The 21,735-nt window shown below is 46.6% G+C and overlaps 1 protein-coding gene across 3 annotated transcripts in view; it reads left to right on the top strand.

Annotated features, from left to right (window-relative positions):
• LOC117812064 (fibroblast growth factor receptor 2) overlaps positions 1-15,802 on the top strand; it is a 36,776-nt gene extending 20,974 nt beyond the window's left edge. For all 3 annotated transcript variants that reach the window (XM_034682650.1, XM_034682649.1, XM_034682648.1), the window contains exons 9-14: positions 1,837-2,027; positions 2,469-2,591; positions 5,130-5,200; positions 10,163-10,300; positions 12,603-12,708; positions 14,240-15,802. In XM_034682650.1, coding sequence (XP_034538541.1) covers positions 1,837-2,027; positions 2,469-2,591; positions 5,130-5,200; positions 10,163-10,300; positions 12,603-12,708; positions 14,240-14,404 — 794 coding nt within the window. In that variant the 3' untranslated portion in view covers positions 14,405-15,802. The remainder of the gene's footprint in view (positions 1-1,836; positions 2,028-2,468; positions 2,592-5,129; positions 5,201-10,162; positions 10,301-12,602; positions 12,709-14,239) is intronic.
• Positions 15,803-21,735: the final 5,933 nt, after the last annotated feature.

The following is a 21,735-nucleotide window of genomic DNA, read 5'->3' on the forward strand; positions in this document are numbered from 1 at the left end:
CTCCTGTCAGCCACCACCTCCACAGGGTCCAGGACTGAGCTGGCCTTCACCAGTTAGTTCAGTCTTGCTCTCCTGTATCCTGTCCGCCCACAGCAGGTGAAATCCTTCCAATGTGGCGTTCGTGTCTGGTGTTAGCTCTGTTAGCATGATGCTACTCTGCCAGTATTCCCTCTGGTGCTGGGTTAGCTCGTCCACCTTATCATAAATAGATCTTACATTCCCCATAAGGACAGGTTGACAGGTTCAAGTCATCCTCGTCTCCTTCTCCTCAGCTTGCAGGGAACATCGCGCCTAGCATCGTTTAGCATCAACATGCTACGAGCTGCTAACAGCTGATCTCGTATGTAAACAATGTTACCATGGATACACGCAGGATCTAAAAACACCACTGCAAACGTAGCCAGTTTGGTGTCCATGGCCAACAAATGAGTCATTAAAGGTGACATATCATGCAAAATGGACTTTTTAATGGTTCTCTACCTGAAATATGTGTCCCTGTCTACAAACCCCCCGAGAATGAAAAGAATCCATTCTGCCCCTGTTCTGATTTCTCCACCTTTCTGTAAATGTGTGCTGAAATGAGCCGTTTCAGTTTTCAGCGTTTTTCATACGTCACAACGCCATCCGGTCTGTAACAGGAAGTCAGAGCTCGGAGCTTGTTCAGCCCATAGACTGTATAAAATACAACTCAACCCCTCCTCCGTTTTTCATTCCCTGCACACATGTGTGCTAACAAGGAGCTTAGGAGGGAGGCATGCTAGTTGTAGGCTGTCTTAATAAACACAAAGGTCGGTTTTACTCCCCACGTCTGCAGATTTGAAGATCTAGTGGATGATTTTAATTTTTCATGGGAAAGTGCTAGCGCTAGTTAGCATAGCCACATAGCTACATGTTCGTAGCTGTGTACCAAGACACACGACGACATGCTGACAAATAAAACAACAAGAAACACTAAATCTGTGACCGATCCTTCAGAAAGATCCTGCTGCAGGCGCCTCTCCATCAGGATCAGATTCTGGATCAGATTCAGAGGGTTGAAGTAACGCGGGTCTGTGAGCAGCCGTGTATATTCAGCCAACATGTAAACATTAGATCAACGTGCTGGACAGCCGAGGCCACACCCACTTCCTGAGGGGGCGTGGTCAGAGAGAAAACAGACTGTTCTGAGGAGGGCTGAAGAAGAGGGGTTTTCAGGCAGACCAAAATCTGATTTCAAAGTGTTTTTTTGAGCATAAACTTGAAAGACATGTTTTGGGGACCTCTTAGACCAATATATATTGATGAAAAGAGCGTGATATGTCACCTTTAAAAGTCATGACAGGCTCCAAATACAAAGAGAACTAAACAGATATGACAAAAGGTTGGAAAAAGAACAACAAAGAGAGAGCTGCTGCAACAAGCAGCCACTCCAGCGGCGCTAAGCAACGTCAAAACTGGACTTCTGGAATTGATCCGGATCAGGAAGTGTGAGACGTTTTTAGAGGTCACTACCGGTCAGAAGATGAAGTTTCATTTCCCTGATGAAACTCAGAAACGTTAATTCTTCCTCGCCATGACAGTGATAATAACTAAATGAAGAAACATGCACCCCTCTACTGATTCATAATTGAAGTTCTGGAGACTCGAAGCGATGTTTTGAAGCAGCTCTGATCAGGTTGACCTGTCTGACTTCATGTTTTTGAAGAGTCTTAGTCAAAGCTCAGATTTAAAGGTCTCTCTGTGTCCGCCATCCTTTAAAAAATGCTCTCTGATTTATGTTCAGTGTCTCCGTCTCTCAAAGAGAATCCCTAACGACTGACCTCAGGAGCTAACGTGACTCTTTCTTCTTCTCTGCAGGACCCCTGTACGTGATCGTGGAGTACGCCTCCAAAGGGAACCTGAGGGAGTACCTGCGTGCTCGCCGGCCGCCCGGCATGGAGTACTCGTACGACATCGCCCGAGTCTCCGACGAGCAGCTCACCTTCAAAGACCTGGTGTCCTGCACCTACCAGGTGGCTCGAGGGATGGAGTACTTAGCATCACAAAAGGTACGAGGACACGAAACATGGTTCTCACATCAGGAGGGTGAACGCAGGATGCTTGCTGTGGGAATATTGTCTCCTAAAAACACCTCCCCCCTTTGCATTGTGGCTCATCCCTCCACAAAGCCCCTCTGTGTGGGAGCATGGTGAGGGTGTCACAGTGGGGGGGTTGGGGGCGGCCATGTTGGCAGCTTCACGCTCCCTCTCACTGCAGGAATGTGACAGATCATACTGTCCTACACACACATACACACACACACACTCTGGGCCTATATGTGTTAAAGCATGTGAGGAATGTGAGCGTATGCAGACATGTCAGAGCGCTGAGCCGTCATGGCGTCATGTTGTTTCTGCCTGATCACATCCACCACAAACAAACTCCTACACCTGTTACACCTGGTTTATGATTGCAGTGAGGTAACCGTCTTCTTCTTCTCTTCCTCTCAGTGTATACACAGAGACCTGGCAGCCAGGAACGTTCTCGTCACAGAGAGCAACATCATGAAGATCGCTGACTTCGGCCTGGCCCGAGACGTCCACAACATCGACTACTACAAAAAGACGACTAATGTGAGTCCTGAACCTGAGTGGGGCGCTGTCGGTGTGAGATCCGTCCTCTCTCTCTCTCTCTGGGCTGCTGTGTTGGCAGAAGCTGCAGGTTCCCAGGCGGACTCTGAATGTCGTGCTTCTGCAGACTCTGCCTTGTTTACCCCTCAGCCTGTTGTTCCTTTAGTTCCAGAGACTCTTAGACAATTAGCCAAAGAGACAGAGAGAGAGAGAGAGAGGGGGAGGGGCTTAGACTGAATGACATCTCCACAGTCGCTTGCTGGAGTCCTTTTTTTTCCCATCACAGAGCGGCATCAATACTTTCTCACTAAGTATGCATGGATGGATCTTCATCGCATGCACGACCACACTGAGAACAACAACGTGTGATGATGCTGACGGTGACGATGGTTAGGACAATGAACGCTGCAGCAGAGACAATCATGGGCAAAACAACAGATTCAAACTTGAATATTTCAGGGACCTAAATCTTGCTGAACTTCCCTTGTTTTACCCGCCAGAACAAATTATAAGTGCAGAAAAACAGCGCTAACATAACCTGTGATCAGGTCTTTTTTTATCTTCAATGCGTCTGATTTTGGTCGCCAAAGCCTCATCACCAGTTTGGATTTAAAGAAGCTAAAGATCTGTTCTCTAAGGACTTTGTGAGGTCAGACTCAGATGGCAGTAGTACGGTGGCCTTGAGAGCTCACCGCACTGCAATTTAAGAAAACACATGCAAAAAGGCAAAACACAAGCAAATAAAGAAAACATCTTCATCAATTTGACAGCAGCATTTAGAACACGTGCTGCAAAGACCACAACACAACACATTAGAAAAACACACTGCAAAGACCACAGCACAACGGAAGTGTTTCCAAGGGACACTTAAAAGCGATGCACACGTCCCGACACGCTTGTTGTTGACGCATATTTTGAGTCACAGCGCTATTAAGGTTATCTTACCATCAGTGGTGTTTGAAAATGAGATAAAAAAGTACGTGTTTTTGATTTATTTAACATTGTGATCGCATGATTCAGCCTATTGCAGTGATCTGCTGTTAAACTACAAGCGTGTCCAGACATGTGCATCACTATAAAGTGTCCTCTGGAAACACTTCCGTTGTGTTGTGGTCTTTGCAGCATGTTTTCTAAATGCTGCGCATGTGTTGTCAAATTGATGAAGATGTTTTCTTAAGCTGCAGTGCTGTGAGCTCTCAGGGCCACCGTACAGGAGGTTTCAGATCAGATTTAAAAATCTGGTTTTATTCAAACGTCACCAAATCTTTGCACCGGGTGAAAATACTTTGTGATGCGTAGAACAGCAGCAGCTCCAGATCTGTGTCCGGTCCGTCTCTGATCCGCTGCGGTCCGTCTCCCAACGGTTGCGTTTTCAGAACGCCCGATAGCTGGAGTCAAGTGACCGAGGTTTTCCCCGCGGTAATCACTGAATCAAGGATTCTCCTCCTCCTCCATGTTCTCCATGTTGTCTTTCTGGTCCTCTGAAAACCTCTGACCTGTTGACTCCAGGCCTGGCTCCGCTCATCATGACTTTGGTTTGATCTGGTGATAACACAGAGTGTTTTATTCTGAAAATTAACCGGATGATTTTCATTTTGTTTTGGTGAAACCTGACTTCCTGTCCCGCTCCATCTGCTCTGTTGAGATTGATGCGTCGTGCTCCGGCATCCGGCAAACATAGAAGTCTTGTGTCTCTGATCCGGGGGGCTCTGACCTGCTGGATCAGAGACACAGTGGGAACGCAACACAGTGGATCCAGTGGAAATTAACACATTGACTGGAATAGAAACCTATCAGATCTGATGACAGACCCAGTGGAATTTGGCTGTTATTGTGAACCCATTAGAAAGACATTTTTATATTTATTTTTTTAATATTTTGGGGCTTTTTGCCTTTATTCCATAGGACAGCTGAAGAGAGACAGGAAATATGGGGAGTAGAGAGCGGGGGAAGACATGCAGGAAATGGTCTACCGGTCTGGAATTGAACCGGCAACCCCTGCGACGAGGACTGTAGCCTCTGTATGTGGGGCGCTTAGACCACTAGACCACAAGCGCCCCTTAGGAAGACATTTTAAAACATCCAGAATACAAAAAGTAAAACCTGTCCGATTTTATCTGAAGAGTCCGTGAGTTGAACAAAAGCTGAAAACTCAGTGTGAAATAATCTGACCTTAACTTCAGGATCACCATGAGCACAGACTTGGAGGTGAATCCAGAATAAATCAAGGAATCTCTGTAGTCTGAGATCAGGATGTTATCTACTTATTTAGTATCTCTGACTGTCCAAAGACTGTGATCCTATCAGAGCTCGATCACGCAGGTATCGACCGTTAGCTGTGCCCAGCTTCAGCAGCACAGAGAGATAAACTCTCCTCTTTATCTGTGACCCCGTTTATCAGCTCGATGTAAACCCTCCTCTGGGAGATCCTCAGACTCAGCTGCTCCCACGCCGAGATTCAAACACAACAGGAATGAAGAGATCCTTGTGGGGGAGGGATGTGTGTAAATGTTGTCTGACCTCTCACCTGTGTGTCCTCAGGGTCGACTCCCGGTGAAATGGATGGCTCCAGAGGCTCTGTTCGACCGGGTCTACACACACCAGAGTGACGTGTAAGTACAACACAAACACATGCAACACTTACATGCATGTTGTGATGTTTTGCAGCGTGAGGTCATATTTGAGCACAAACATTATCACGTGTTCCTACAGGGTCCGATCAGACGTGCACAAAAACACCTTCTTTGCTATTTTCAGATTCAGTGTCACGCACAGCTGTCGGGTCAGAGGCTTGTTTTTCAGGAGTGGGTGAGGTGTTGTGGAGCATTGCTTGTGGGTGTTAGGTGTGTGTGTGTGTGTGTGTGTGTGTGAAGTTGAGGGGGGGGTTATGTGTGTCCTGCATTGACCGGTCTGCAGCAGAAGTGAGGATTTCACGCTAGACTTGGAGCCAATGCCGTGTTACTAATCTGAGCGGCTTCAAAGGGCCTGAAGGAGCCCACCAGCGCCTCACCCTTCGCTCCTCCGCCTCACCCCTCGCTCCTCTTGCCTCGGAAGTCTCCCCCCTCCTTTTTAGGCCTCCATACTTAAAAGCTGAGGTCCTCTTCCTCCTGAACTCATCTCCTTCTCCGTCCTGTTCCAGGAACACTTTGAACATGTGGCTCACCCATTTTGGATCTGCTCTTCGATCAATACGACCCCCCCCCTCCCCCTTCCTCCTCCTTTTACTCTCTCATTCATCCGGTGTGTGAGCTGCTGACCCGTCTCTCTCTCTCTCTCTCTCTCTCTCTCTCTCTCTCTCTCTCTCTCTCTTTGTTTTTAACGTGCAGAGCTCTCGTTCTAAAAACAGAACAAAGGAAGAGCGTCTCTCTGTTTCTGCGTTTGAGGCTCATCCGTCCTGACAGCAGCGTTTGAAGTTTCGCTCCAGACTGAAAGTGTGTGTGGCAATTAGATAAATGCTTGCATGCTGACCCCTGAGAGAAGGAGTGTGTGTGTGTGAGTTACACAGCTGCATCATGAACACAGTGCTCGTCCGTTTAGGAGCTCTCCTGTTTGTGTGTGTCCTTCATATTCCCTGCAGCAGCATCAGTCAATAACCTGATTGGGGGTCCGGGGTGTGTGTGTGTGTGTGTGTGTGTGTGTGTGGGAGGGGGGGGTACGATGTAGTTGCTGTAGCTCGTTCTGTCAGCTCACCGCTAATTGTATTTCATCACTCACTTTTAGTAATTGGCTTTTTCACTGACTGAGAGAGGAAGAGGAGGAGACGTAGGGAGCAGTGGGTGGAAGAGTGGGGGGCGATCCATACATGACATCAGATTTAATGAATACATGAATCCCAATGAAACGGGCGCTCGTTGTTTTGACGGACGGGCTCGGGGGACTCCGCTCCGGCTGGATTGAGTAAGAGAGGGAATCAGTGATGGTGCGGAGGCGATGTTTGGGTCGGACCGCACATTTACTGAATGAAAAAGAGGAAAACAAATTCATCCTGAGGAGCCTCCATTGATGCATGAACAACTATTGACCTGTTTGCAGATATCTGTATTCATGCAGCGAAACACAGAACGAAGGATCAAACTGCAGAGAGGCTGCTCTCTGTGACGGCAGTCAAAGGCACTCGTGTGCAGGAATACAAAAAGTATAAGCTAGGAGACTTTGACTCGTACATACGGATATTTCAAGGCGGGATATTAACGCCTGTTGGTCGGGCAAAGATGTTCCACCTCTGATCCTTCCTTGGACAACGTAACAGAGGCGGGATCGGAGGAAGATAGTGGAGATTTGTAGCGTAGGTGTCATTGTTGTGCATGTCTGAGTGTGTGTGTAGGTGGTGTTCTTGCTGTGTGTTTACGTGCTCCTCTCACAACACCAGTACCATGCTACTTTTGGGTGCAGTGTTTAAGTACAAAGGTGAAGTGGGGCTGTTATGGAGTTGCACTAAACTCAAACAATAGCGTCATTTGTGCAAATACGAAAGTAAGAATGTTTTGTGTTCACTCTAAATTTGTGAGTCAAAATCGTTCATACGCAAGTTCTCAAGAGGGGAAGGGTTCCCTTCAAACACCACCCCAGTCTGTTGTCATCAAGCAAGGTTGAGCTCGACTACATCGAACGGGGAAGCCAGTTATGCTAAAGGGGGGGGGGCTAACTTCCTAGTAAAAGGAAGTATCTGGAATCAAGTGTCAGACAAAGGTTTTTACAACTTATCAGAAAATCCTCCTCCCTCTCTGTCCTCACAGTGAGCTCCTGTTTATTCCTGATCCCATAAAAACAGGTAGAGTCACAGAGTTCAGGGAAGCTGCTCAGAGATCATTGTGTCCCAGATATCCCACATGAAGGAACCTCCACCGGTCCGTACCATAGACCGTATAAAATATGGAAGTAGTATCCGTGACGTCACCCATCTGTTCCTGAGAGCTGTTTTGAAGCCAATCGACGGCGGCAGCCATATTGGAAATGCGGAACTCAATCAGGCAGAGTGTGACGTAGTGTGAGCCTCTGAGCCAACAGCTATGTCAAGTCAGTCATGTCCTTATTTGGGCAAAAACTGGTAATCTTAATATGTTCTGAGCCGTCACGTTAGAAAAAAATTCACTCCCCGTACAGTGTGTGCCGATAGAGAGATTAGCTTCCTAGGGCCAAGCCGTTTTTTGAACCAGGCTGTAAACATGTTTATTAATGCTGCAAAGATCGTCTTTTTCCCATTCATGTCTATGTGGTTTCTGGTGTTTCTGCAGCCAGCCTCGGATTCTCGATGTATTGCAGTTTATAACACTTCCGTATGGGCTTCATAGTTTGAGACCGGAGGTTGCCGATTGGTCCGTACGTCACCAGAGGACCTGCACGCTGATTGGCTATCACATCACGAATGATTCACTCGAGTTCAGATTTTTCAACTCTTACCAATTAATTTGTGGGGCCCAACCATAGACCGTATAAAATATGGACGTAGTATCCGTGATGTCATCATCTGTTTCCGAAGCGCTGTTTTGAGGCCAATCGGCGGCGGCAGCCATATTGCTGCTGTCAAGCGATTGTGATGTAGAGAGGCGGGCTTTGAGCCTCCTCGCCAACAGCTACAGTGTTCCCGCCTGTCAATCAAGTCAGCTGTGCCTCTCATTGGAAGACTTGTAATCTCAATATCTTCAAAAGTGCCGGGTTAGAAAAAAATTCACCCCCCATACACGTCTCTCTCTTACTCCCCTCTATCCCTCTTTCAAGACCCAACTCGATCTCAGCAGACGTGTGTCTAACATGAGTCTGGTCCTGCTGGAGGTTTCTGCCTGTTAAAGGAAGTTTCTCCTCTCCGCTGTAACTAGCTAAATACTGCGATGTGCAATGCTCATGGTGGATTAAGGTGGGGTCAGACTGAGTCTTACCCTGTCTTAAAGTTGGGTCCATCCATCCATCCATCCATCCATCATCTTGACCGCTTATCCCGTTAGGGGTCACAGGGGGTGGAGCCTATCCCAGCTGACTTCGGGCGGAAGGCAGGGTACACCCTGGACAGGTCGCCAACCTATCACAGGGCTAACACAGAGAGACAGACAACCATTCACACACACACTCACACCTATGGGCAATTTAGAGTGATCAATCAACCTGGTGAGCCTGTTTTTGGACTGTGGGAGGAAGCCAGAGTACCCGGAGAGAACCCACGCATGCAAACATGCAAACTCCACACAGAAAGGCACCTGCCCGGCCAGGGATCCAAACCAGGAACCTTCTAGCTGTGAGGCAACAGCGCTACCCACTGCACCACCGTGCAGCCCTGAAGTTGGGTCTCTGTTCATAATTTGACATAGTGTGGGTTAGACCTGCTCTGTTTGTAAAAGCGTCTTGAGATAACGTTTGTTGTGATTTGGCGTTATACAAATAAAGGTTGATTGATTGTGTGCCGATCCAGAAATGAGCTACCCAGACTACACTGGTCTTTTGTACCAGGCTGTAAACATGTTTATTTCTGCTGTAAAGATCGGCTGCTTTGAATTGGTGTGTATGTGGTTTCCAGTACTTCTGGAGCCAGCCTCAAACAGATCGCCAATGAACTGCAGTTTTTAACACTTCTGCATTGGACTCATATTTTTAGACTGGAGGTTGCTGCTTGGGCCCAACCAGAACTTAAGTCTGCGGCCCTACATGAGTGAAGCCTGTGTGATGTAACGCCCTAAAGCGTCTGATTGCAGGTCAGGTAAATGACCCTTAGCGTGTCGCCCTGCGTGTTTATTTGGAGAGAGTCGAGGTTGGTTGCAGGTTGACGTGCGTCTTAGCGGCGTTGCAGCGAGACGAGGAGCGCCGAGAGACGTTACAAAGTGGAGCAGAAAGACGAGAGGGAGTGTGTCAACACGAGGAGAGATTCACGGCTGTGATAGAGGAGAGGACAAACTCTGGGCTGCTGCTGAGTAAACAGATGGAGGAGCTGATATGACCTCCGTCACATAAGCGTTTGCATGTTATAGTACATGCTTTGTCTCGCCTCTGATTTAAACACACATAGAGAGAAATCACAGATTCTCACCGGGCAGACTCTTGGATGAGGAAGTAGTTAATCCTTAATGGCTGTTAACCATCTCTCCCCCCACTCCTCCCCCCTCCTCCCCCGTCTCCTGTGTGTGCTGTGGGTGGTCCTCTGTTTGTTTTGGTGTGGTGTGACGGGACAATGCTCGTCTGTGTGAGCGTCCAGCGGGGCACAAAAGCCATCATTGAGATCAGGGCAGAGTGGCACAGAGAGCGGCTTCGCACCACGAGCCACCGGACGGCAGAAAGAAGGCATTGACACCCCCCTAACTCCTCCATCCACCCCCCCCCCCCCCCCAACCCCGACAGGAACACTGTGAGAGCTGTGTCAAAGCTTGGCAAAGTGACTCTGTGTAATCGATCTGTAGGTTAAAGGACAGTGACACTGATTGGACGGCATGAACCAGGACTGAGAGCCCTGGAGTGACGGCTTGAGCTGCACCCTGCTCCTCCTCCCAGCATCCACCGTCAGGAGCAGGGTGCAGCTTCCAGGACTATACTAAAAGTTTGTCCTCTTTCTGACAACATCTCTAACATCCGTCTCTCTTCTGTCTCCTCAGCTGGTCGTTCGGGGTGCTGATGTGGGAGATCTTCACCCTGGGGGGGTCTCCGTACCCGGGCATCCCCGTAGAGGAGCTCTTCAAGCTGCTGAAAGAGGGACATCGCATGGACAAGCCTGGAAACTGCACCAATGAGCTGTAAGAGTCTTTAAATGTTTCACTGTCAGACTCCACACACACAGACTCCCCATCAGATCCATGACTCAGAGGACTCTGTGGCCCCTCTGTAGGGCCCCTGCACAGCTGGGACAGGCTGCTATCAGTGTCCTCATTCACACAGAGCTAGAGGACAATGGTGTAGCTCTGCTGCAGAGACTGTAAACACTGACGGACACAATACTCAACACAAACACACATCACAGTGTCACAGAGCAGGGCTGGTTATACTGGTGGGTCTTAATGGGACCAGGAACTCAAATGTGGTCCAAAATAAAAACTAAAGTGCCAAATGAGCGGAGAGAGGGATTTAATCCAGAGCTAGAAAATAACTTCAATCAGTGTTTTCCATCAATACTGTGTTTCTTTAACTGCATGTGAACCAGAGGAGGACTGGGTATCATACGGGATCCAGGTTTTGGTATCAGAATCAGTTTCAGTGAAGGGATCATGTTCAGTTAGCAGGAAGTTATTGGTGATAGAGTCCATGGTGGTCTCGTCTCACTCAGTCGGGCCGCATTGTTTACCGATGTGATGCTAACGGTTTTACCTCACTTCCTTCTTTCTTCCTTCATACTTCCTTTCTTTTATCCCCCTTCACTCCTTCTTCCTTCCACACTAAACTCTCTCTTCCTTCCACCCTCCTTTCTTACTACTTTCTTCCTTCCTCACTACTCCCTTTCTCTTCTTTCCTCCTTTTATCCTCTTTCCTTACTACTTCCTTTCGTTCTTCCTCCTTCCTCACCACTTCCTTCCACCTTTCCTTCCTTACTACTTTATTTCTTCCCTCCTACTTCCTTCCACACTAAACTCTTTCTCTTCCTTCAATCCTCCTTCCTCACTACTTTCTTTCTTCCTTCCATCCTCCTTCCTTACTACTGTCATCCTTCCATCCTCCTTCCTTACTACTTCCTTCCTTTATTCCTCCTTCCTCACTACTTCCTTCCTTACTATTGTCATCCTTCCATCCTCCTTCCTCACTACTCCCTTTCTCTTCTTTCCTCCTTACTACTTCCTTCCTTCCATCCTCCTTCCTTACTACTGTCATCCTTCCATCCTCCTTCCTTACTACTTCCTTCCTTTATTCCTCATTCCTCACTACTTCCTTCCTTACTACTTTCTTTCTTCCATCCTCCTTCCCTCCTACTTCCTTCCTTCCTTCCTTACTAATCTTTTGTCCTTCCATCCTCCTTCCTTACTACTTCCTTCCTTTATTCCTCATTCCTCACTACTTCCTTCCTTACTACCTCCTTCCTTTATTCATCCTTCCTCACTACTTCCTTCCTTACTACTGTCATCCTTCCATCCTCCTTCCTTACGACTTCCTTCCTTTATTCCTCATTCCTCACTACTTCCTTCCTTACTGCTTTCTTTCTTCCATCCTCCTTCCCTCCTACTTCCTTCCTTCCTTCCTTACTAATCTTTTGTCCTTCCATCCTCCTTCCTTACTACTTCCTTCCTTTATTCATCCTTCCTCACTACTTCCTTCCTTACTACTGTCATCCTTCCATCCTCCTTCCTTACGACTTCCTTCCTTTATTTCTCATTCCTCACTACTTCCTTCCTTACTACTTTCTTTCTTCCATCCTCCTTCCCTCCTACTTCCTTCCTTCCTTCCTACTGTCATCCTTCCATCCTCCTTCCCTACGACTTCCTTCCTTTATTCCTCATTCCTCACTACTTCCTTCCTTACTACTTTCTTTCTTCCATCCTCCTTCCCTCCTACTTCCTTCCTTCCTTCCTTACTAATCTTTTGTCCTTCCATCCTCCTTCCTTACGACTTCCTTCCTTTGTTCCTCATTCCTCACTACTTCCTTCCTTACTACTTTCTTTCTTCCATCCTCCTTCCCTTCTACTTCCTTCCTTCCTTCCTTCCTAATCTTTTGTCCTTCCATCCTCCTTCCTTCCCACTTTCTTTTCTTTCTTCATCCTCCTTTCTTCCTCTTGGAGGGCTCTTTTCTCACTCTGTCAGGCTACATAGTTTTCTAATGGAATGAGTGATCATTGAATGAGATTGTGATCAGGTCAGAATAAACTTCCTGTTTTTGATCACAGATAGAAACTGATAGACGATCAGCTCAGTGAGAGCGTGTCAGATAATATCCTGAAGTTACTTTGATACCGAAACACCTGAGACCAGAGACCGGACTGACTCAGCTCAGAGCTCAGAGAGTCCAGGACTAAACACCAACACACTTCCTGTAGTAAACAGGTTGTAACTCTCTCTCTCTCCCCCCCTCCCTCCCTCCCTCCCTCCCTCCCTCCCTCCATCTCTCTCTTTCAGGTACATGATGATGAAGGACTGCTGGCACGCCATCTCGTCACAGAGACCGACCTTCAAGCAGCTCGTAGAGGATCTGGATCGGATCCTGTCCCTCAGCACCAACGAGGTGAGAGCAGCTCTCTCTTACTACTTTCATCTTTCCTTTCTACCTTCCTTCCTACTTCTTTACTACTTCCTTACTACTTTCTACCTTCCTTCCTCCTTCCTTACTACTTTCTTATTTCTTTTCTCTCTCCCTCCTTACTACTACTACTTTCTTCTTTCCCTTCTACCTTCCTTCCCCCTTCCTTACTACTTTCTAAATTCCTTTCTCCTTCCTTACTACTTTCGACCTTCATCCTCCTTCGTTACGACTTTCTTTCTTCCTTTCTCTCTCCCTCCTTACTACTACTACTTCCTCCTTTCCTTACTACCTTCTTCCTTCCAACTTCCTTCCTTCGTTCCTCCTTTCCTCCTTTCCTCCTTCTTGAAGTCCTTTTACTCTGAGGACCATGTTCCTCAGACTGAGTCATCTCTCTGAGCTCACGCAGAGTTCAGCTGAACCTCTCTGAAAGCTTTGAGAGCATTAGGAGCCACGTTGCTAACTCGGGGTCTAAACGGCGACTTAAAAAAAACTGTCTGTATGATTCGATCCAGGCCCAACATGGCCGCCACGGCCCAGTGAAGCCGACCAATCATCACGTCCATGCTCGCTCCATATAGCAGCCGGCCTCTCTTTCCATCCCCCTTCCTGTCTCTTGTGATATCCGCGTGCCGACCTGAAGAGAGGCCGTGGATGGAGAGCTGTCAGGACTCGTCTGCTGTGGAGCTGAGACTTTGTGACTTTAAGCCAAACTTTGAGCTTGAACTTTTGAAATGTAATAAAGCGCCTTCTTTCCCCCCCTCCCTCCTCCTCCCTGCTCCCTTTGCCCCAAACCGCTGGCAGATGTGGAGGTCTTTAGTAACGTGAGCCTTCTCGTGTTGAACTGGGCAAAATGGAAGCCAGCGCTCATTTTCTAGAAAACCCCAAGAGCTCTTCCTCCTCTCAACTCGTCCCAAACACGGCCATGAGAGGAAAACACACGAGCCTCAGCCGACATGAAGAGAGCAGAATAACTTCCCCACGCTGAGCCCGCTCTGAAATTAATGACAGGACTTCTGCGGGTTTTATCCTCCTTCATCTTGGTTTTGTTTTGAAAGGGGGGTGTCGGCTCTGCCAGCTTCTTTATTCCTTCCAGCCGTCTCTCTCTCCCCGTTAGTGTTTCAGAAATCACTCGGACTGCAAAGTGATGTGGTGCCACTGCACTGTTTTTACCTTCGTCCACATTTGTTTTGGATCAGAACAGAACCAGGTCAGCCTCAGTCCTCAGGCTCTGCTGGCAATGCAGCCTTCACTTAAATCCCTCTTGTTCCTCAAATATTTTCGTACAGTATCCAGTGAAAGCTTATTTTCATGTCCTGCTCCATAAATCCTTCGCTGAGGTTTGTATAAATATCAGATGAAGGTGATACTCTCCTCGCCCTCGTCTGGAAAGTCCCTCTCCTTGTTGACAGAGTCTCAGCTCGATGTGTGTACGTTGTGTTTGCTCTTATTGTAACCTGAGTGTGTGTGTGTGTGTGTATGAGTGTTCATTTCCTCTCCTGCTGTGTGTCTACAGGAGTACCTGGACCTGTGCGCCCCCACGGAGCAGTATTCCCCCAGCTTCCCCGACACCCGCAGCTCCTGCTCCTCAGGCGATGACTCGGTGTTTTCCCACGACCCGTTACCGGATGAGCCCTGCCTCCCCAAGTACCAGCACATCAACGGGAATGTCAAAACATGAGACCACACCCCCTTTACCCCGCCAAACCTACCCCCAAATCACACACACCCCCCCATCTCCTGAACACCTTCTCTCTGGTGCCTGGTGGACTAACGGACCTGGAGGAGTGCTGCTGTCACACACTTTCACTGCCATGCACACACACACACACACACACTCACACCTGAGGTCTTAAAGGAGAGGAACATGGACCATATTTGGACTGACATTCCTCCTCCTCCTCCTCCTCCTCCTCCTCCTCGTCTCCCACAGACTGTTTGTGTTCGGAGGTTTTGTTTTACAATCGACGACTCGTTTGGCGATCCATTCCAGCGGCTGGCATTCCAAGACTGTTTTCTGCTCCTGGAGGAATGTATGAACTTCAAAAAAAAAAAAAAAAGAGAGAGGGATTAAAAGGAGGACAGAGAGACGAACTTTGACTAACAAACAGAGGAATAGAAGGAGAGCTCATATAGAAACTCTCTCCTGTTTATTTTGTAATATTGATGCATTTCTTTTTCACTCTCTTGGTAAAAACTTCCCAATTATCCTGGAGGAAATGAATACACAGTATGATGTATAGTGCTGGGTATATTTGTAAATATATTCAAAATGTATAAATATATATTATATATTTACAATGAATTATTTTTTTGTATGGAAATAACCCCGCCCTCCCTTCAGGCAGGTACGCTAACAGGTTGTGTCCTACATTTCTCTCTCTACACACACACACACACACACATGGATACACACTTTAACACACACATACACACACACACACACACACACACACACACACACACACACACACACACACACACACACACACACACCTGTCTTACTCTCAGTAACACAGATGAGTATTGGCTTTCAGGGACTGAGGTAGCATGTTAATTTATTGACTTATGTTTTTATGAAATGAATCAAATCGTCTGGAAAAAGCAGAAATAATGAAACGCAGAATAATCCGTTTAATACATGTGAGGTAATTTAAACGATCTTTCGGCAGTAACAGATAAAACTATTTTTAGAGGGTTTCTGAAAGATCCAGGTTTTGTAAGTTTTATATATGAATGTGAATATTAAGTTAAATTTAAAAAAAGTGTACATTTTATAGTCGGCTAATCCCTTTTCTTACGTAGACGCCATTTTTCTACCAGACGTTTGACTCTTTTTTTAGCCTCGCTGTAGGAAACAGAGATTTCTGGATATTTATATACGATGGACAGACGAACCTACTAGCATCCACTCCCTCTCTTAGACTCTAGACTCCAAATTGACTTTTGACAGGATTGAAAGCTGAAAAACAAAGTATTAATCATTCAAGTGTTTTTTTGTCTTTTTCTACTGGACCAACTTTAAGATGTCGTTTTGCGAGTGTTCACCACACTGTGCGAAATAAATGATGGAAAAATATTCTCTCGTCCTTTTCTCTGAGTTCCTGGGTGACCCTGCCTCTCGGCCAATCACAGCTAGGATAGGCCGTCTACGGCAGAGATCCAGAGGAACCTACGAGACAAGGGAGCTCAGGGACTCCAGAGAGGTCTATGGTTAGGAACTTTAATGGGACAGGAAGAGTTAAAGTAAGGGATAAGGAGAGAGTAGCTCAGGCGAGAGGAGTTAAGGAGAGAGTAGCTATGGAGAGAGGAGATAAGGAGAGAGGAGCTAAAGAGAAAGGAGGAGATGAGAGAGGAGCTAAGGCGAGAGGAGCTGAGGAGAGAGGAGCTAAGGAGAGAAGAGATCCAGAGGAACCTACAAGACAAGGGAGCTCAGGGACTCCAGAGAGGTCTATGGTTAGGAACTTTAATGGGACAGGAAGAGTTAAAGTAAGGGATAAGGAGAGAGGAGCTAAGGCGAGAGGAACTAAGGAGAGAGGAGCTATGGAGAGAGGAGCTAAGGAGAGAGTGGAGATAAGGAGAGAGGAGCTGAGGAGAGAGGAGATAAGGAGAGATGAGATCCAGAGCAACCTATGAGACAAGTGAGCTCAGGGACTCCAGCAAGGTCTATGGTTAGGAACTTTAATGGGACAGGAAGAGTTAAAGGAAAAGATAAGGAGAGAGGAGCTATGGAGAGAGGAGCTAAGGAGAGAGGAGCTAAAGAAGGAGCGGAGATAAGGATGGGGAGATAAGGAGAGAGCATCTAAAGAGAAAGCAGGAGATGAGAGAGGAGCAAGGCGAGAGGAGCTAAGGCGAGAGGAGCTAAGGCGAGAGGAGCTAAGGCAAGAGGAGCTAAGGAGAGAGTAGCTATGGAGAGAGAAGCTAAAGAAGGAGCGGAGATAAGGAGAGAGGAGCTAAGGAGAGAGGAGCTGAGGAGAGAGGAGCTAAGGAAAGAAGAGATCCAGAGGAACCTATGAGACAAGGGAGCTCAGGGACTCCAGAAAGGTCTATGGTTAGTAACTTTAATGGGACAGGAAGAGTTAAAGGAAGAGACAGGCAGAGAGAGGAGAGAGAGGGAAAGACAGGATCCCAGTGTGTCAGTCTAAGCCTATAGCAGCATAACTAAGACCTGGTCCAAGCCTGATCCAGCTCTAACTATAAGCTTTATCAAGAAGGAAAGTTTGAAGCCTACTCTTAAAAGTAGAGAGGGTGTCTGCCTCCCAGACCCTGACTGGTAGATGATTCCAAAGGAGAGGGGCCTGATAACTGAAGGCTCTACCTCCCATACTACTTTTAGAGACCTTAGGTACGACGAGCAGCATGTTGGGAGCATAGTGTCCTAGAGGGGTAATAGGGCACTATGAGCTCTTTAAGATACGAACGTGTCTAATCATTAAGAGCTTTGTAGGTCAGAAGAAGGATTTTAAATTCTAGTCTAGGTTTTAAGAGGAGGCAGTGTAGAGAAGCTAACACAGGAGAGTTCTAGTCAGTACTCGAGCTGCAGCGTTTTGGGCCAGGTGTGTGATGTTTGGAAAGTACGACCCTCGTTCTTTTCAGGGGGAGATTAACCACCCAGGAACTAAAGTTAGACTGTGGTTCCTGCTGCTGAGAAGAACCTTTAGTTAACGGATGATTTAAGAATCTGCTTTCATTACTCTAAACTTTCCTCTGAGCTTTCTTTCTTTCTTCTCTTCATATCTCAGATGGGTGGAGACGTTTGCTGTCAGAGCCGGAGAGTATTAGCTCTCTGTATGCTTTGTTTCTTGACTTATTGTTGGGGAGGGGGATTTTCCATCAATTCTGCAAACACTGTGGAGAAATAAAACTGCAGGAGTTCTATGAGCGCATACAGGACAGGCTGTAGTTTACTCGTCTCTGTTTCGGTCCCCAGTTATCCTGATGAAGCAGAGTTTGTGTCAAACTGCAGATCTCAGCACAGACTGAATCTGATCAGGTCAGATATTGAGTTAAAGTCATGTAGTGGATGAACAGAGCTCTGTTTTTATCTCCATCAGACTCTTTGATCAGGCTGTCTGATAGATTAACAGACCTCTGATTATTCTGATTGATTCCTCGTATCAGAGCAGCTTTAATTTAACAGAGTGAGTTAGTTTATCTGATTGAAGTTAATCAGAGTTGATTCATTAACCTGTGTGATTAATACAGACAGATACAGCGGTTTGTAGAGACGCTGTCTGCTTTCTGACCATGAAGAGTCAAAGTCATCAGGACAACATGGAGCCCACAGGTCATGGACTAAAACATGTATCCTTACCTGGAAATATAAAGAGACTGAAATTATACTAAAACAATGAAGTCAGCAGCCTGTCAGCATGGAGTTTAGTTAGCAAGCAGGAAGCTACAGAGAAAAAAAACAGGTCCAAAGGTCCAAAACCGGCAGTACCTCCAGTGTCCACTAGAGTGTGTCTCCTGCAGTGAGTCAGTCCCCATAGAGCCCCATGTTAAAATGTTACAGCAGAAATAAACATGTTTACAGCCTGGTACAAAAACAGTTTGGGTCTCTATAGCTCATTTCTCTCTTCATGACAACTGTACGGCTGAATTTATAAACAACTCACCTGTTTACAGCAGGTTATTACCCGGCTGTGTTCAATACTTGATTCTGATTGGCTGAAACCCCATAACAATAGAAATAAACACCAGGGACAACCAAGCGGCAACCTCTGGTCTCAAACTATGAAGCCCATGTGGAAGTGTTATAAACTGCAGTTCATTGAGAATCCACTAGAGGCTGGCTGCAGAAACACAGGAAACCACATACACACCCATTCAAAGAAGAGCATCTTTGCAGCATGAATAAACATGTTTACAGTCTGGTTCGAAAAACAGCTTGGCTTTACGGTAGCTAATCTCTCTATCCGCACACACTGTATGGGGGGGGGGGGAATTTTTTTCTAACACGACGGTTCAGAAGATATTAAGATTACAAGTTTTTGCCCAAATAAGGACATGACTGACTTGACTCCCGGAGGCTCAAACTCCGCCCCTTTACGTCACACTCTGCCTGGTTGAGTTCAGCATTTCCAATATGGCCGCTGCCGTCGATTGGCTTCAAAACAGCGTTAAGGAACAGATGGGTGACGTAGCGGATACTACGTCCATATTTTATACAGTCTATGGTCATATCAAATCCGTCTGCAGAGAGCAGAATAGAACGGAATGCTTCTTTCTTCCTTCCTTCCTTACTACCTCCTTACTACCTTCTTCCTTCCTTCCCCCTTCCTTTCAACTTCCTTCCTTCCTTACTACCTTCATACTACCTTCTTCCTTCCTTCCAACTTCCTTCCTTCCTTACTACCTTCTTCATTCCTTCCCCCTTCCTTTCAACTTCCTTCCTTCCTTACTACCTTCTTCCTTCCTTCCCCCTTCCTTTCAACTTCCTTCCTTCCTTACTACCTCCTTACTACCTTCTTCCTTCCTTCCCCCTTCCTTTCAACTTCTTTCCTTCCTTACTACTTTCTTACTACCTTCTTCCTTCCTTCCCCCTTCCTTTCAACTTCCTTCCTTCCTTCCTACCTTCTTCCTTCCTTTCAACTTCCTTCCTTCCTTACTACCTTCTTCATTCCTTCCCCCTTCCTTTCAACTTCCTTCCTTACTTACTACCTCCTTACTACCTTCTTCCTTCCTTCCCCCTTCCTTTCAACTTCCTTCCTTCCTTACTACCTCCTTACTACCTTCTTCCTTCCCCTTCCTTTCAACTTCCTTCCTTCCTTACTACCTCCTTACTACCTTCTTCCTTCCTTCCCCCTTCCTTTCAACTTCCTTCCTTCCTTACTACCTTCTTACTACCTTCTTCCTTCCTTCCAACTTCCTTCCTTCCTTACTACCTTCTTCATTCCTTCCCCCTTCCTTTCAACTTCCTTCCTTACTACCTCCTTACTACCTTCTTCCTTCCTTCCCCCTTCCTTTCAACTTCCTTCCTTCCTTACTACCTTCTTATTACCTTCTTCCTTCCTTCCCCCTTCCTTTCAACTTCCTTCCTTCCTTACTACCTCCTTACTACCTTCTTCCTTCCTTCCCCCTTCCTTTCAACTTCCTTCCTTCCTTACTACCTTCTTACTACCTTCTTACTACCTTCTTCCTTCCTTCCCCCTTCCTTTCAACTTCCTTCCTTCCTTACTACCTTCTTCATTCCTTCCCCCTTCCTTTCAACTTCCTTCCTTACTTACTACCTCCTTACTACCTTCTTCCTTCCTTCCCCCTTCCTTTCAACTTCCTTCCTTCCTTACTACCTCCTTACTACCTTCTTCCTTCCCCTTCCTTTCTACTTCCTTCCTTCCTTACTACCTTCTTCATTCCTTCCTTCCTTCATTACTTCTTTCTACCTTTCCTCCTTCCTTTAAGTCTTTGACTCTGAGGAACATGTTCCTCAGACTGAGTTAAAATCAAAACTAAATAACAACAGTGATTAATTGTAGGCAGATAAAGAGACACCAGGGACGACCATATACATGTCAAACTAATCTGAGTAAAGGAGTCGGTCACATGTCCCCTCTGCCTGTTGACACTGTGGTAAAAACTCTCTCTGTAGCTCATTTCTCTCTTCATGACAACTGTACGGCTGAATTTATATACATGATGTATTTTTCCAGCAGAGAAGACCGCAGGATGTTTAACTTCATCTCTAACACTGATTAGTGAGTATCTGTGTCTGTGTTCACCTTACCTGACTTAATAACTCTTCATGAGTCCTTAAACAGGTTCTGACTCATGTTTGGACCACAGTAGAGAAACTGACAGACCAACAATAAGAGCAGGAACTTATAATAACATGTTCTTTAACATATCTTGATCCCTCCTATTACACGCCTGAACTTGATCTGAATGCCCATACACACACACACTCACTCACACACACACTCCAAAGACGTGCCCCTTCACGTCTCCGGATCCTGTAAAGGATTGGAGGGAAAGTCAGAAAACATTCCAGTGTTTCCATAGAATGAGAGAGAGAGGAGGAGGAGGAGAGCGGGAAAGAAAGAGTGACAGGATAAACCACAGCGACTCACACCCTCATTAAAGGGGGGAGGAGAGAGAGAGAAAGGAGGCCGGATATCCACACTGCACACTTTTATCAGAATGGTATTGTTGCTTTAGGCTGATGGCACACAGAGGGGGAGGGAGGGAGGGGGGGAGGACTCCACGGAGACCAAATACTGGATTAGTTTGTCCCAGTCCGTCCTCTGAGTTCATGTGAGACTCTTTTAGTGTTTCTATTGAACCAGAGACCTCCTCAGGACTTATTCATTCATTCAAACATTGATTGTTGCTTTGTTGGTTGGCGTGGTCACGGCCGACACTGACTGGTTATTAGAGATCAATGTGTTCACGAATCGGCTTTTCATCCCTACAGCGTCTGGACAGACGCTACAATATATATACATTTTCTGTAGGACTTACTAGATGTCATTAATTCTTTTGCTTGTCAGAGCCCCGTGGTTAGAGCTTTTTAGACTCTGATCCGGACTACAGTTCTGAGCAAAGCACCTCATCGTGTCAGAGGGGAGAGGCCCGAGGTCGAGCGAGAGGGACAGTAAATAGAGTCAGGGGAAGCAGAGGCAGGAGACGGGGACTCGGAGTGCACGCCTGGGAAATGTATGTGCAGGAGGCGGGCAGAACGGCAGGACAGCATTTGATTGGTTTAAAATTTTGGACCCCAAAAAATGGGGATTGGTTGGTGTTTTCCCAGGTTTACTCCGGCTGTAGATAACAGCTTTTTTTCACTCTTTTTTAAGAACACATTATGTATCGATTGCCATTCGGACATAAAGATCATTTTAACCAGTATGACAAAAAGTGTATCTAAATCTGACTACCAACCCCAGCTTTAAGTACAGTACTCAAGTAAATTTACTCTGTTACTGTCCACCACTGGGTGTGGGCGGTGTTGTGGATTGTCTGATAGGGGATCTCTTGTCTGAGGCCTCATTGATGACATACGGCAGGCAGTTT

This window comes from Notolabrus celidotus, chromosome 4 (assembly GCF_009762535.1).
Source record: "Notolabrus celidotus isolate fNotCel1 chromosome 4, fNotCel1.pri, whole genome shotgun sequence".
Taxonomy (NCBI): domain Eukaryota; kingdom Metazoa; phylum Chordata; class Actinopteri; order Labriformes; family Labridae; genus Notolabrus; species Notolabrus celidotus.